General features: G+C 32.5%; 2 protein-coding genes across 2 annotated transcripts; one reads left to right on the plus strand and one right to left on the minus strand.

Annotated features, from left to right (window-relative positions):
* Nucleotides 1-1,041: 1,041 nt before the first annotated feature.
* LOC133309187 (SNF1-related protein kinase catalytic subunit alpha KIN10) lies at nt 1,042-8,989 on the plus strand. Its single transcript, XM_061509927.1, has 11 exons — nt 1,042-1,205; nt 4,436-4,636; nt 4,959-5,143; nt 5,224-5,406; nt 5,561-5,692; nt 5,949-6,134; nt 6,470-6,559; nt 6,628-6,711; nt 7,382-7,522; nt 7,955-8,194; nt 8,568-8,989. The coding sequence occupies exons 2-11, from the start codon at nt 4,444-4,446 to the stop codon at nt 8,679-8,681; spliced, it is 1,548 nt and encodes a 515-aa protein (XP_061365911.1). The 5' UTR covers nt 1,042-1,205; nt 4,436-4,443; the 3' UTR covers nt 8,682-8,989.
* Nucleotides 8,990-10,694: 1,705 nt separating this feature from the next.
* LOC133309258 (ethylene-responsive transcription factor ERN2-like) lies at nt 10,695-11,942 on the minus strand. The gene has a single exon (XM_061510013.1). It carries the CDS (start codon nt 11,940-11,942, stop codon nt 10,695-10,697), a length of 1,248 nt encoding a protein of 415 aa, XP_061365997.1.
* Between the last annotated feature and the right edge of the window lie 4,357 nt (nt 11,943-16,299).

Genomic DNA, 16,299 nt, shown 5'->3' on the forward strand with positions numbered 1-16,299 from the left:
AATAAATATGTGTAACCAATTAAAAAATATAAAAATTATAAATTAAAAGAGAATTTTTAAAAAAACAATTATATACATTAATAAAAGAATTTAAATTTAATTTTAAATAAAAAATGACATCTATCATAGTTAATATCGAAACCAACGTCCTTTAAAAAAAGTGAATATTCAGAAATTTTAAATTTAAATAAAATATAAAAAATAGCCCCCGCATGCCAACACATTTTTATAATTAAATTAAAATTTCACCCTTCTTCTTTTATAATTAAATTCTTAAATCTGATTTCAATTTTTGTAAATATAAATTTATAAAATTTCAAATACTAACGATATAAATCCTTACAAAAAATAATTATTTTGTAAATACGATTGTGATAAATGAAAGTTCATCTCATATAAAACCCTAGACGCAACTATAAAAATCTTGTTTGTGTGGATAAATATAAAAACTTATTACATGTTGTATAAAATGCTAACAGTTAGAGGTGGTGAACTGAATTCAATCTCGGGGACCGACCTGCCAACAGATTTTTATAATTAAAATAAAATTTTTGCCTTTTTTTCTTTTACAATTAGATTTTTAATTTTTATAAATAAAGATTTATAAAATTTCATATAGTACCAACACAAATCTTTACAAAAAGATAATTATTTATTATTATTTTGTAAATTTGATTGTAATAAATAAAGGTCAAACTTTAAGAAATATTAAAAGAAGCTGAGTTAAACTTTGTAAATTTTGAATGATCACAAAATAAACTAAAATACAAATACAAAGATACATTTTTACGAGTTACATTAACTTTTATGAAATAAACAAATCGATTTTTTTCTACGTGCATACGGATAATGCACTAATTTATACTTTATACCTAAAGCCATAGTTAAGTTTTAAAATTGAGGTTGTAGTCACAATCTCACTTGTGAGTAAGATAGATAGTATACGTGGTTTGTCTACCAAAAAAAAAAATAGTATACGTGGTTTTGTAACTCAAGCACCAAAACGCACCGTACGTATTCGCATATTGCGCCGATGCAGATGATGCAAGCATTGAAGGAGAAACGCAATGGTTTGTTTCCCTATTCTTCTTCGTAATTCCAATTCTCAATTTTAGGGTTTCTCTCTCTGCATTGAGGCCTTCAATCTCAGCATCCTCTCTCATCGTTCTTTACTTCCAAGTTCCTTTCACTCCAGCAACACCCTGGTGAGCCTTCACCCTTCTCCATTGTATTTTTCTTTTTCGTTAATTTCGTTTTCATTTTTCGTGCTAAGATTCTTTTCTTTTCTTTTTTTCTTTTTTTGAAATAAAAGTGATGCGTATTCGATCGGAAGGGTTGCTAGTTTTCAGATTTGGGGTTCTGGATTGCTTTGCATGTTGATAAGGAATGACTATGATTGTGAAGATTTTTTGTTGATCTTGCTTTCTTTGTTTTTCCTATTTCAATTAATTCAAATTGATTGTTTTCATCACGCTGTATTGTTATTTCCATTGATTTTCCCATTACGGTTTTTATAATTAGGGAAATATAATTGTAAGCTACCTACCTTTTAGTAGTAGATGCTTTGTTGAACAAATCTTTTTTTTATATATGTAAAAATTTAGGGTTCTTATTCTTAACAATCAGTGGAACATTAGCTGGTGGTTAGTGGTAGGTGAGAACATTTGAAAAATCTGTTGCCGATAAACTTTTAGCAGTTTAACATTTGAAAAATTTAGAAGAACAGTGTAGTCAAAGGCGTGCATGAGGTTTGGGGCTTTTGCCCCTCTTTATTACAAAAAAAACAAAAAAGGCGTGCATGAGGTAAGGCGCCAGAAGGGATTAGTCATTCAGTTAGTTAATTGCCGCGCCTTTTGTGCCACGTTCGGGTGCTTCTTATTGATAACCGTAGAATACCCTAAGAGCCCACCTGTTTAACTTGATGACTGTGATAATAAAACAGGGTAAAGCAGTCAGAATGTCAGAAAAATACTCCCTCATTTTCAATGTAATTGTCACTTTAGAATTTTCAGTTCGTTTAAACCGTTAATTAGTTTTTTTTTTTCAATTTTATGCTTGTCTCATGGAATCTCCACTAAAAGGGATTAGAGACAGCATTAATGTAGTAAAAGGTTAATTTAGTCAAATGTTGTCCTATTTTTGTAAAATTAAGTGTATTTAATGACTTTTTTATTCCCTGTTGTGCAAAACCTCTACCAAAAATTATTTCAAAACAGAGGGAGTAACTAGATGTCCATCTCTGGACTCTTACTAGTAAAAGTAACTTTGTTTTTTGTAATTTGAACGTTAAATTTTTTCTTTTTGGTTTTTACTACTAATGATATGCTTGAGTAGTTAATATAAGAGGAAAATTAATGCAAAATAGTCAAATCTTTTATTGTTTTCTTCCTTGTTAATGCTTTTCTTCAAGGTTGATATTGGCGCATGAGTGCCACGTTTGTGGGACATGGAGCTCCCGTTTAAAATAGAGGCCCTCTCCTCTTAATATCTTTTCTTTTAGGAGTGAACTTATTGTTTTTTCCTTTTCTATTGTTAATGCTTTTCTTCATGGTTGATAATATTGGAGCGTGAGTCCCACATTGGCTGGGTGTGAGACACGGAATTCCCATTAGAAGTAGATGCTCTCTAATCTTAACAGCCTGGCTTTAAGAGTGGGCTCTCTTCTACCAACGTAGTTAAAATTGAGAGTTTACTTTTACGATTGCACGATCCTACGAGTTTTCCCCTTACCTAAAAGCCCAAGCCCAAGTACACTCTTGAACACGATCTGGTGTCATCATGCGGGATTGCTGTGCAGGTTCATACGATCGGTGGGATTAGACGATCCCACTGTGCTGAGTGTTTGGTTCGGTTTGCTCCAAAAAACCAGAAAACCCACAAAACCTTAACCCATTCAAAGATGTCCCAGCCGAACTTGAAGATTGCAGCCCATCTTGTTTCTGCTTCCGTTCGTGGTGCTGAATGGGTGTTGCCTTGTGGCTTGTGGGTGCTGCTGGTTCGGCTGCATTTGGCCTCTTCTCTCCTCATACTACTCTGTTTGGCTGGGCTTGGCTTGTGAGTGCTTGTGGACTGATGGTGGAAGCTCTGTTATTGGCTGGGTTTGGCTTTTGGGAGCTGTTGTGGGCATCTCTTGTGGGCTTATGCTGCATTGGCTATGTCTTCAAGTTTGTCTGGGACTGCTGGTGGTGGGGGATTTTACCTTCTTCTGATGCTTCAATTTAATTTTAATTTAATTTTTAGTTGTTCAATTTATGCTTGAATATATTTTGTATCCTAGGTAGGATCTTACGATCCGTGTTACGATCACACGTTTTACGTGTTTCCCTCCTGTTTCGAATCAGTTCAGATCTTGGTTTTGACTATCTTGCTTCTACATCGTTCGGTGATGTGTGTACATTTTTCCGTAGCACCTTAAGGGTGCCTTTCACCTTTGGCTACCTTGGGGAAAGTAAATGTGTATATAACTTATCTGGCTGCTTATACCCTCTGTGCTTAGTGGCACCTTTATCTCCCCTTAAGATAGATGGCCTCACGAGTTTAACAGATAGGTGTGCAGTTCCTAGTGCACAAGGCTCCCATCATTGTGTGGTCTAGGGAGGGCCAGGTACGCAAACTTAGCCCTGTGAGCATAGAGCAATTTTTTCTGTGACTAGAAAGGGTGGCATGAGTCACATGGCAGCTGCCTTCCCATCGTGCCATGTCTCATTCCCTTATGAATGTGCAATACCAATGAAAAAAAGTAAAGGAAAGATGTTACAATGTTACTATTTTTTTTTTCTTTTTTAAACTTTTGCAGTTTACTCTCATTATTAGTAATGATTTTGTCAGTGCATATATTGTTGAGTTTTCTTCTTTTTCTGATAAAAGAAGAAAATTTATTTTAGAATAGAAAGTTGTTGAATTTTGTCCTAAAATACAATTAGCCATGATCTTATTTTCTTTAATTGCAACAATAATTGAGGCAATTGTTCTTAATTGTAATGGCATTCTGGACGCTCTTTTATCAAGTTATGATTCACTTTCCTGCCATGTATATCTGTCTTGATATACCCATCTGTTGGTGTTTATCATAAATAGCACTTTTTGGTTGCGAAGACTTTATGTAGCAGGGTTGCGATTTTTATTTTTTATTTGTCCAGTCTATTGGTGTGGGTTACACAACGGGAGCTTATCCTCTCTTTTTCTAGACCCTTCCCTCATTGGGGAAGGTTGGATTGGATTATAGGTCCTCGCAGTCTCTGAAAAGGACAGTTGAGGTGACAATTAAATTTGTACAGGTGTTGTAAAACCCTTGTGACAACTTTTGCATAATTTTGTGCCTGTTCCTCAATATATTTTGCTTTTGTTTATGCATGTAGATGTACTTTCTTGTACATGATTGTTTGTTTTGTTTTATTGTTGATGTTGATGTTTCTTTTTATAATTTTGACTCTAGACTGAAAAATGGACGGACCGACTGGCCGAGGTGGTGGTGGAGGCCTGGACATGTTTCTACCAAATTATAAAATGGGAAAAACCCTTGGCATTGGATCCTTTGGCAAGGTGAAAATTGCAGAACATGTATTGACTGGTCATAAGGTTGCCATCAAGATCCTTAACCGTCGCAAGATAAAGAACATGGAAATGGAAGAAAAAGGTTTTTATTGTTTTTTCTCATTTGTTTTTAATCTTCATCTAATTTTGGGCCTTTATTTTTTCACTTCTAAATTTTAGATTTTCCAATTCTTTTGTGGTATTTTTTGTTTTGTTTTGTGAATATTGATTTATAATTATGGTTTCAAGAACATCATGTATTTTTTAACATATGTTGTCCATATATTTTTATTGCTGTGGAGTTTGACGAGAAGATTTCCTTATGCTTTAGTTTACAAAATCTGCATGTTTGCTCCAGGTCAATGTTTTTTATTAAATATGCTCACCATCTTTACCTCTTTTGCTTTTATCAAAATTTGTTGCAGTGAGAAGAGAAATCAAAATTTTAAGATTGTTCATGCATCCTCATATAATACGACTTTATGAGGTGATAGAAACTCCAACTGACATATATGTTGTTATGGAGTATGTGAAATCTGGAGAGCTCTTTGATTACATAGTAGAAAAGGGTAGGTTGCAAGAAGATGAAGCGCGTAATTTTTTTCAGCAGGTAAGATTGTTTACTGTTTTGTGTACTTGGAAACTTTTACTTGTTGCAGATTTTTAAGCTGATTTCTGTTTTGGAAGCAGATAATCTCCGGTGTGGAGTACTGTCACAGGAATATGGTGGTCCATAGAGATCTGAAGCCTGAGAATTTACTTTTGGACTCCAAATGTAATGTCAAGATTGCTGATTTTGGCTTGAGCAACATCATGCGTGATGGCCACTTTCTTAAGACAAGTTGTGGAAGCCCAAACTATGCAGCTCCTGAGGTTTGGAATTCTTTGATTTGTAATGTAAACATGATGATGATGATGACGATGGCGGCGATGATTATCATTATTTATTATTATTATTATTCTCAAGAATATATATTTTCCGTCTCTTGTGATTCATATTTTTTGGTCACTCTTTTATTTTTCACAGGTTATCTCTGGGAAATTGTATGCTGGACCTGAAGTAGATGTCTGGAGCTGCGGTGTAATTTTATATGCCCTTCTATGTGGCACCCTTCCTTTTGATGATGAAAACATTCCAAATCTCTTCAAGAAAATAAAAGTAATGTTGATGTTAGTTTTATTTATTTAATTAATTAAATCATTGTATGTTATTATATATTAATATAATACTAGCCTTATAATCCCTTGTCAATTTTGAATTAAATTCTTTCAAATTTTATATTAATGTTGACGTTGTTCTTGTTCTACATTAATATATTAATAGTATTTTTTGAGAACCACATAATCCAAATCAGATTCATTCTTTCAATGATGTTATACTCAAAGAGATTTTATTACAACATATTATTTCTTAGGGAGGAATATACACTCTTCCTAGTCATCTATCACCTGGTGCTAGAGATTTGATACCAAGGATGCTTGTGGTTGATCCTATGAAGAGGATGACCATACCTGAGATCCGTCAACACCCATGGTTCCAAGCTCGTCTTCCGCGATATTTAGCTGTGCCACCACCAGATACAATGCAACAGGCCAAAAAGGTTTGTTTTTATATCGTTATTGGGTTATCCCCTTTTTTTCTCCAATTTCATTCTTCTGCAAATGATATTCTTGGGTTTATGAGAACGCTTGCTCTATTTTTTATTGTGTAGTTAAAAAATACTAATTTTATGTGAGAATGCTTGTTTTCAAGCCTGGAGTAACTTTGCAAGCCACATGTCTTGAGGGCTATGGTTTCTTTTCATCTACTTTCTGCCTTTGTTATTCATAGTTTTACAGTTTACACTTACACATTGTGGATACTAAGGTGTATGTTACTTGATATATATATATATAGAATCCAAAAAATAAACTAACCGATATCATGGTTTTGTAGATTGATGAGGAGATCCTTCAGGAAGTGGTGAGTATGGGATTTGACAGGAATCAATTGGTTGAATCTCTTCGCAACAGGATACAAAATGAGGTTTGTGCCCTGCATTTTCTCCTTGTATATATGCCAGATTTTCTTTTACTAATATTCATATATTTCAGGGTACCGTAGCATACTATTTGTTATACGACAACCGATTCCGTGTTTCCAGTGGCTATCTTGGAGCTGAGTTTCAAGAGTCCATGGTGAGTTTCTTTTCACCTTATTATCTTAACATTTCATCGGTAGTCTGTCTCTAATGAAGTGATTTAGGTTATCTAATGGTTCAGAAGACATATTTTGTGACATTTGTGTAAATTGTATCCTTATGCAATCTGGTTGCTTGTTATATACTGTATGAGTATTTGAGATATGAGTAAATGATAGGCACCATCACATTACTTGGGTGAAAGCCAGGTAGATAGGAAGGGACAGCATAACTACTCCTGTTGAAGGTTGCATGGGAAATGTGAGGAAGAGGGGGGTGAACTTTGTAAGCCGACGAGGCAGGTGAGGGGGAGGGAAGAGAAGGAATTCAGTTTAGAATAAAAGAAGAGTAGGGCAAGGAAAAATTGAGAGAGGTGGGGAGTGGGGAGGAAGCTAGCCCTTGGAAGAGCTAGATGGATTCTGGTTTTGGGTGATGTAATCTAAGTTGCATCAAAGTATTTTTTGTAATTTGAGTGAGGTTCCTATCAGGAAACCATGTGATTAAATTTATCTTTCTAGGCTGAACATGATTCTTTGTGGAGCTTATAACCATGGAATTGTAGGTTTCATATTCTTAGTTGATATTATGTTTCCTTGTCTGTTTCCTTTTTCAACAGGATCCCATGTAACAAAACTCATTAGTTTTGGTTTTATAATGTGACTGCTTAGGACTCTGGTTTTAACCAAATACATCCCAGTGAAGTAGCTTCTTCAGTTGTTGGGCACCGCTTTCCAGGCTATATGGATTATCCGGGAGGCGGATTGAGACCACAGTTCCCTGTTGAAAGAAAATGGGCCCTTGGACTTCAGGTACAGTGCCCATCACTACTTATAGCTTTTTGAGAAAATTGTTGGATGTCTTTATTTCTCTAATTGGTTCCTTCTCTTCTATGAAAGTTTGGATTGTGGTATTCATTGCTTATGTAATTTCTTTTCTTTTTGGATATTGTACATAAGATATTGCTGTTGTCAAGAAGAAACTTTCCCAAAAACTTAAATTGTTAGGTTAAAGGTCATGAATGGTTATGTATCCAACATACGCACAATAGTTTTTCTGTACCATTGAGGCATAGAGGCTCTGATACCATATCAAGAACCAACTCTCCTAAAAATTTAAGCTGTTTAGATGAAGACATATGATTGGTTTTATATTTATATCTAATAGCTCTTGAATTTTTGTTAATGAGAAATTATAGTTTTGATGTCTGTGGTAGTTACTTTCTTGTTTGTCAATTTGTGCAGTCTCGAGCCCATCCACGTGAAATAATGACTGAGGTCCTCAAAGCTCTGCAAGAATTAAATGTTTGTTGGAAGAAGATTGGACACTACAACATGAAGTGCAGGTGGGTTGCTGGCATTCCTGGTCATCACGAAGGAATGGTTAACAATACTGTGCATAGTAATCATTACTTTGTAGATGATTCCAGCATTGTTGAGAATGATGCTGTTGCTAGTTCAAATGTGGTCAAATTTGAAGTGCAGGTAATCTACTTTAAGATCATAATCTCTACTGCATTTGATATAGAAAGAAAATTTAAATTACAGCCTTGGTAGTAGCGTTTGCTGATGGTCAGATAAGTATCGCTTGCTAAAGTTAAGTGGTTTAAAGATATAGTTGAATGGCCAAAAAAAAGGTAAAGCTACATGTGATGTGAAGAATCTTCAGATAATTTTCCTTCCCCCCATCCCATGTTTTTAGTACTAGTAATGTTTAAATCATTGCCTTTTCTTGACAGTGTTATATGCATTTGGAGATTGAGATTTTCTAATTATTAGACTAATTCTTCTTTCATTATTGGGTATTTTAATTCTTTTCCAGAATATTCTCAAATTCTTTTTTTAACATATTTAACAGCTTTACAAAACTCGGGAAGAAAAGTATCTGCTTGATCTTCAAAGGGTGCAGGGTCCACAGTTTCTTTTCTTGGATCTTTGTGCTGCTTTCCTTGCGCAACTTCGGGTTCTCTAGAGCAAAGAGTAAAGAGCTTAGGCTCAGATGAGACTTGAAATGTGTCTTATGTTGCATGTGAATAAGATTGCATTGTACATATAAGTGTCTTTTTCAGTCTGAGCCTGCCTTCTCTGTTTTTACAACCGTTTTTCTATGGGTAAACGTTATAATGAGTCAATCCTAAATATGGGATTTGCTTCGTTAACTATGGTGTTTGACTTGGTGTTCCTTTCTTATTGTGAATCTAATTTTATCAATGTAATGAAATATCTGGTGAAGTTCTGAAAGAATTAGCCCCCAACTGACAGTGATGCGTATGGTATTCAAGCGAGTGCTGTAAATGACTTGCTATTGTTACCAAAAAAACATGTTACCTCCACTGCATGAGTTTATTACACCCTTGTACTTTGATTTTGCTACTTCATAATACTGTAAGGTAATTGGGAGGTTATATTTACCATTTTTTTTTTCCTTCACCATCTCTTACAATCAATTTTGTTATTGTTGAATTAAAATTAAATCAATGGTTATAAAATGGCTTCAAGAGAGAGCCACATTGATTTAATTTAGATCTAATCATAACAAAATGGTTGTAAGGGATGGTAAGAAAAAAACAGAGTTGGGAAATATAATACATCTTAACGGTATAAGCACCATTAGAACGTGTATGAAGCATTATTCTAAAATTAATGGGTAAACTATACAACTGGAAAATATATGAAGGATTGTCCCTTTAACAACTGAGTTTACGTTGCTGATTTTCTTTATATTTACACTTTATGGATAAAATAACTAATCTACCAAAAAATAAAGGGATTAATGTTCATCTTTTTAAAGGATATATAATTGTCATTTTAAATGATAAAAAAAATATACAATGAAAATTATGGGAGAGAAAGTGATATTTTTAATTTAAATTTTAAATAAAATACACTAATTTTAACTAAAATGACCATCCTTTAAAAAATAAATATTTTTTCTAAAAATAAAATAAAATAATTATCGTACTCTTGTAATTGAAATTATAATTGTACTAATAAAAAATGCAGTCAATCCCTAATTCCCTAGTATTGCTTTTTGGAAAATCAATTTATGTATATGAAGAGACCAACTCCTTGCTGAACTTAGTGAACTCAAAAAATCCCCAATAAACAAGTATTGGAGTTTGTCCATTTTATGTCTTCGCCAATATTCTCATTAAATTGCTGAAATTTCACTTTTAACCTAACAAAAATAATATCATCAATATCATAATGATGACCAATAGATAGCTATAATTGATATTTTGTCAATTTGTTTTTCGTGAAGTTTCATACACAGGCCATTGAATACAGCCACAAAAAAAAGTCCCTTAGTACAAAAAATTTCACTCTCGAACAATGCATACGTTTTTATACGGTAGTAACATTCATTGTTAATTTGAGGATATCATCAATGTTACAACTCCTTTCTCATCAATCTAATCCAAACAAATTCATGTTCTAGTTTCTTGATTTTTTCATAACCGAGGTCATTAACTCTTTATTTTTTATTTTTTTTAATGAACCCCTATTTTTGAGGATTTAAATTCTATTGTTAGCATTTGATTGGTACTTTAAGCTAGATAAATGATGCAACATTTTCAAACAACAATTAAAAATTCCTAAAATATCAAATTTAGTTTTCAAGAATTATTAATACAAAATTGTTAAAATAAATTAAACTCAAAGAGGTGGTACTCACTATTTACATTTTTTTGTTGGCAAATACCATAGAATGTCCATAGAATGTTAATCTTTTTTTGGCCATTGATGATGAGCTACCTGTTTCCAGAAATTAATGGTGGTGATGAAAGAGAAGTTCTTTCAAGGCAGTTTCAATATGTGCTGAGTTTCTGTGTTCAATATCTGACTACTAATATGAGCAATATAGAACTAAGGAAATATAAATAACTACATTGCAATCACTAGAAAATATTTTTGATTACTATTGAAATCTCATGTTATAATATGTGATGCTTAGCATACACTAAAGTCATAGAAATGCATGAAACTAATTGAATGAACCGTTTAGCAGCATGTTAACAAAGCAAATATTAGGAAGATCAAGTGAATTCCAAAACAACAGATCTCCATCAAAACTGGATGAATAAGAAGAAGAAGAAGAAGAAGAGGAATCCATGCCAATTGATGTTTGTAGGTTTTCTTCCTCTTTCCTATCCACAGCTCCCATGTATTCTTTATCCATCTTATTACCCTCAATTTTGTTTTTGCTACAAGCCATCTTGAGGTTGGTTAGTTGATCAGAAAGTCCTTTTCCCTTTTTGTTTCCTGATTCAAGTTTCAACTTCAAGCACTCAGGTATCCCATTGAAGGCATATAGGGAAGCTGAGAACTTCCTCTCATATTTCATTCTCTTCATTGCATCCCTTAGCATTGAAGGCTCATCACCATAGTTCTCTGGCTCCACAGGCTCCTCAATCTCTTCAGCAATTTCAAAAGGAGAATAGTAACTTGATGGAACAACATTGTCAAGGAATTGAAAATCCTGTGCACTCAAATCAATGCCTTCTTCACTGTCTTCTTCTCTTTCCCTTCCTGAATTGAATGCAGCACTTGATGTTTGTTTCACACTGCTGAAATTACATTCCAAATCCATTTCCTTTTCCCTGCAGCCATCTTTTTCAGTTAAACATGATTCAAAACTACTTGTGATGTAATCAATTTGTGCACTATTATTACTAAATTCATTGTTGCTTGTGCTATAATCTTCATGATCATTAAGGAAATCTGTGAAATGGTCAATTGAGAAATCAGTTGACTCAGCTCCATATGCATTTTCTTGTTGCTTTTGTTGGTGGTTGATAAAAAGAGAACTGGAAGAGGAAGTAGAAGTAGAAGAAGAAGAAAGAGAGGAAGGGTTATTCCTAGCTTTAAGCCTTTGAAGGAGGATATTGGTAATCTTTGAGGGAAGTGCAGGAGTTGAGGAAGATTGAGAACAAGGCCAGAAGTTTGTTCTAGTATTGGCACCACGAAGCAAGCAAGCAGCTTCATCATAAGCTCTAGCAGCTTCCTCAGCAGTATCAAAAGTACCTAACCAAACCCTTATCTTCTGAATGGTATCTTTAATCTCAGCTACCCATCTTCCTGATGGCCTTTGTCTTACACCAACAAATCTCTTTCTGGATCTCCTTGCACTTCCTAGTGCTGCAGCTTCCTTCATCACCTCATTCCATTCCATTGTTGCCTCAGATGGATTGCTCTCTTCAACTGCTTCAGCAACCTTTCTCTTTCTTGCCATTTTCCTTTTGCCTCCTTAATTTTCTTAAGCTTATAAGTGTAATTCTTTTAAGGTTGGTTGTTATGGTTTTCTTTGTGCTGGTTTGGACATTTATATGGAGGAAGGGTAGTGAGTGAGCCTTGAAAAATTTCAGTTTTTAGAGCTGAACAGGTCAAAAGTTCTTACTGATTGGCTCCATATGTTTGTTTCTTTATCATTTAGGCTTCATATCTGATCATTTGGCGGTTTCTCAGACTTTGTAAATGGTGCAACTTATTGGACCTAGACAAAGGGTATTCATATTTCTCTTTCTTTGATCTTATTTGAAAATTTAACCATATTTTATGGGAAATATAAGAATCATGTTGCAGGAATGACACTGTTCATTTCTGCAACAAGGATCCGGCAACGTATCTTGAGGATACGGCGTCGTATCCTGATTTTGGTTTGACTTTTTTTTTTTAAGCGTGGGACCCACACTTGATTTGTGTGTGCAAAAAAATGGTCTTGTCATGTGACATGAAAAAAAGCGAACCCATATTTTATACCATGGTGTAAGCTTGAATTGTTCAATGAAACTGCTTTCAATCCTTATGCGGTAGAAAGTAAATATATGTGATCTGATATTTAGCCATGACATCACACGTATGGTTAAGATGTGAGTTATTAGATATAAGGTTTGAATATCACATTTGGTTAAGATAAATGGTAAAGAATAAAGTTAAAAAAAAAAAAAAAAACATTGTTATTTATCAAACTAGCAAACAAATGTTCACTGAAAAGTTATTAGCGGTTGGGGGAAGTGGAATTGGTTCATTCAGGTGTGTGAGGAATCCAGTTGTAGAAGTCTCTTTGAAGCCAAAAAAAGGGTCAATGTCATTATCAGTTAATAATTAAATCTTAAACACTCACAAAATAAGAATGTTTTTTTGTTATTGTCATTCATGATAAAAGTCACCAAAGACGATTGCTCCAATGCCCCACCTGGGACAAAAAAAATGTCCATGTCAAAAGTCACAACTATACTTACAGAATATAAATTTATTCAAATGTTTTTGCAATGTTGTGTATTGGTCTTCAGTAATTATTGAATCATCTGATGTTTTTATTGTGCAAACATTTTATGGGAAATTCATGAGCAGAGATGGTGACGTTTCTGGACCAACTTAAGAATCAGTTTCCCTTTGTGATAATTGTAGATGGTTACAAGCTACAATACACATAGTGCAAATCAAACGAAAACCTTATAGAAATCTTCATACCCATAATTTTGTGATTTTTTTTAAACCAAAAACATCTAGTTAATCTAAGTTTTAATAAATGAAGCATATTAAAACTTTAATATTTAAAATTGGAGGAATAACTTATCATGGGAGGGGAATAATAAATCTTAATATTTAAAATTGAATGATGAACTTATACCGTATAATCTTAATTATATTTATATCCATGATTAACCATTGATCTTAAACATAAAATTATGCGATTTTTTCCCCTTAAATAGGCATATAATTTATATACATTATATTGAAGTTGAGTCATCAAATCATCTAATACCATATATATAATGTTAAATGATGACATGGCAGCATCTTTCAAAGCTTCTTCAAATCATATAATGCCACATATGTCAAGTGACAATGTGACTTCTTCTGCTTAAATAAATAATTAGTATTCTTGTAAGGGATAGGATATTGTTACTATAAAATAATGTTATTACCAATGTCACTATCATATCTTATTATTAATTTCTGCTGATCAACGGTTATCATTTATTGCGAATCAAACTCATTAATTAATTATTAATTCGCAATAAATGATAACCGTTGATTGACAGAAATTAACATTTAAGATATGATAATAACATTATTTGGTTGTTATCAAAAAAAAAAAAAAAAAAACATTATTTGATAGTAATAATATCTTATCCCTTCTTGTAATACGTAAAGTTTTAATTAAAATTAGAAAGTAAGTCAGATTCATACATAACATAAAAATTGAGTTGAAATGAACTATAAAAATATAATATATTCTAAATGCTTATTTACTTTAAAAATAAACTCATTTTTTTAAAATAGTTTTATATAATTCACAGGGGCTCAAGATCCTTCGAGAAGCTCCGGTGGTTATTAGGGTGAGGATGAATCCAATGTAATGCGAGTCCTTACAAGCTTGTTAACTTGATGTAATCTCCCCCATTTTTTATGGGCTTTTTCATCCTTTTTCTTACCCCAAAAAAATTATAAAATTAATGTCTTCAATTATTGTTTACATATAGAGTTTTTCTTTTTCAGTAAATACAGATAAATTACCTCCATTGAACTTAAAATGATATTATTTTAGACGAAAATTAAGGTATTTTTATAATTATAATTTCATAAAAATATTTCTAAAGTTAATGCAGATAAGTTATCTACATTTACTCTCAAAATGACGTCGTTTTGGGATTGAAATATTAAAAATACTATGATTTTCGCCCCAAAACGACATCTTATTGAACTTATTGCGGATAACTTATCCACAGTAACTGCAGAAAAAACGAATCCTTATAATTTATTCTAAGATTGAATAGATTATAATAGAATTTATCATTATAATTTTTTATTCTTTCAATCTAAAACGGCATCGTTTTGATAGCAAATATAGATAATTTATATATATATATATATATATATATATATATATACGGGGAAAATATTTCTCCTGCAATTTGAGATAAATTTATCTCCGGCCATTCCAAAACTACGTCGTTTTGTTTACTTATTTCCTTATATTAATTGATTCACCTTTGAATGGTTATGATTCCATTTTTCTATCTTTTCCTTTATTACCATTGATCCATCTTTATACGGTTATGATTTAGTAGCCGGAGATAAAATTATCTCCGGCAGCTTGAGAAACGATAAGCCATATATATATATATATATATATATATATATATATATATCCATTTGTTACTACGACATTATGATTAAGAATACCCAAAAGATAAAATAAAAATAAGAATTGAAGGCTTAAATATTCAACTAAATATAAGGAATAAGCAGCTTCCAAGAACTTTATGAGCAATGTGTTTCTTCTTCTTATTCTTTTTTTAAATATCAAAAATTAGAATAATTTGTCAGCATATTGAAGAAAATGCTTCGTCTTGTTTCTTCTTCAATTTAATGAGCTCATTCTTTATATTCTTCAATCATATTCTTATTTGGTTGACTGGTTGGTTATAGTTATAAAAACATTAAGGATTGTACACTCTTTTTTCTTTGTTATAAATTATATTGATTTGTTGGTAGAATTTTCGAGTAATCACCTACACTGGCTACATATAGTAAACATACTCTGTCGGTCTGTCCCTAAGAATTAAGATAATTTCATAAAATCGTCTTAGTTATTGACATTTGATTTAATTTTTCTATTTTTGATTTATATATTTTTCACTTATAATTACAAAAATAGTACACGTTTCCTTGATATATTTTGTGTGCAAAGATCAACTTGATATACTTCATCAACTACAAGCTCAAGTTATGGCCACATATGACAATCTATTCTCTCTTATTTGACCAGTCTACGTTTGAACGATAAGATCAAATACATTTTGTTGCTCAAATCACGACATCTTTGGCAGAAAAACCCATTTCCCCTTGTTAAATTCGGTAAATGTGGGTCACATCTATTAAATTTCATAACTCAACCTTTTATTTATTTATTTTTTAGTAGTTAGCTCAACCTATTTTTTTTTTTTGAAATATCTCAATCAGTTCATTACTCCGCAACTAATCCGATTCATGGTGGATCAAGAGTAAGGCTTTAGACTCCTCCCAAAAGTGATACTGGAAAGATTCGAACACATATTCTCACTCCCACCTGCTTAGCTCCAATGCGCCAACTGAAGTACCACATTCTCAGACCATTATTTCGTATAAAGTCCAGGATCTCTTTAACAACCACAGCACAACTATCTAATGTTAAACCATTTAATTATAAAGTTGTCTATTATAGTTAATTATTTGCTTTTTGATTAGATGTTAACTATTAACTTTTTCAAAAATTTAAGTTGTTTGATAAATGAAAGCTCATCATAGTGTGAATATTATTATTATTATTATTATTATTATTATTTATGTAGTAATGAATGATAAATTATGCATACAGAATCAAATGAGGAACAATTGTCTATGTTCCAGCTCGATATTATTCAGATATGAATGAAACTTGAGAATATCATATAAATGCATCTGAGACAGGATGATAACTAGCCAAATGGCTTTGCTTATCTTATCTGCTTGAAGATAAAACAATCCAATTCCAATCATTTTCTCTACAGAATTAATTTTAATTAGATCTCAAAATTATATGAAATTTATAAAGATTATAA

The sequence above is a fragment of the Gastrolobium bilobum genome, unplaced genomic scaffold (genome assembly GCF_033153095.1).
Source record: "Gastrolobium bilobum isolate Gb01-03AN ecotype WA unplaced genomic scaffold, APGP_CSIRO_Gbil_v1 utg7600, whole genome shotgun sequence".
NCBI classification, from domain to species: Eukaryota; Viridiplantae; Streptophyta; class Magnoliopsida; order Fabales; family Fabaceae; genus Gastrolobium; species Gastrolobium bilobum.

What these genes read in the sequence shown, in the direction of transcription:
- LOC133309187 (XM_061509927.1), top strand. Translation starts at nt 4,444, where the DNA reads ATGGACGGACCGACTGGCCGAGGTGGTGGTGGAGGCCTGGACATGTTT. An exon ending in CATGGAAATGGAAGAAAAAG is followed by an intron (nt 4,637 to 4,958) that starts GTTTTTATTGTT and finishes AATTTGTTGCAG; the next exon opens with TGAGAAGAGAAATCAAAATT. An exon ending in CAATGCAACAGGCCAAAAAG is followed by an intron (nt 6,135 to 6,469) that starts GTTTGTTTTTAT and finishes ATGGTTTTGTAG; the next exon opens with ATTGATGAGGAGATCCTTCA.
- LOC133309258 (XM_061510013.1), bottom strand. Translation starts at nt 11,942, where the DNA reads ATGGCAAGAAAGAGAAAGGTTGCTGAAGCAGTTGAAGAGAGCAATCCA.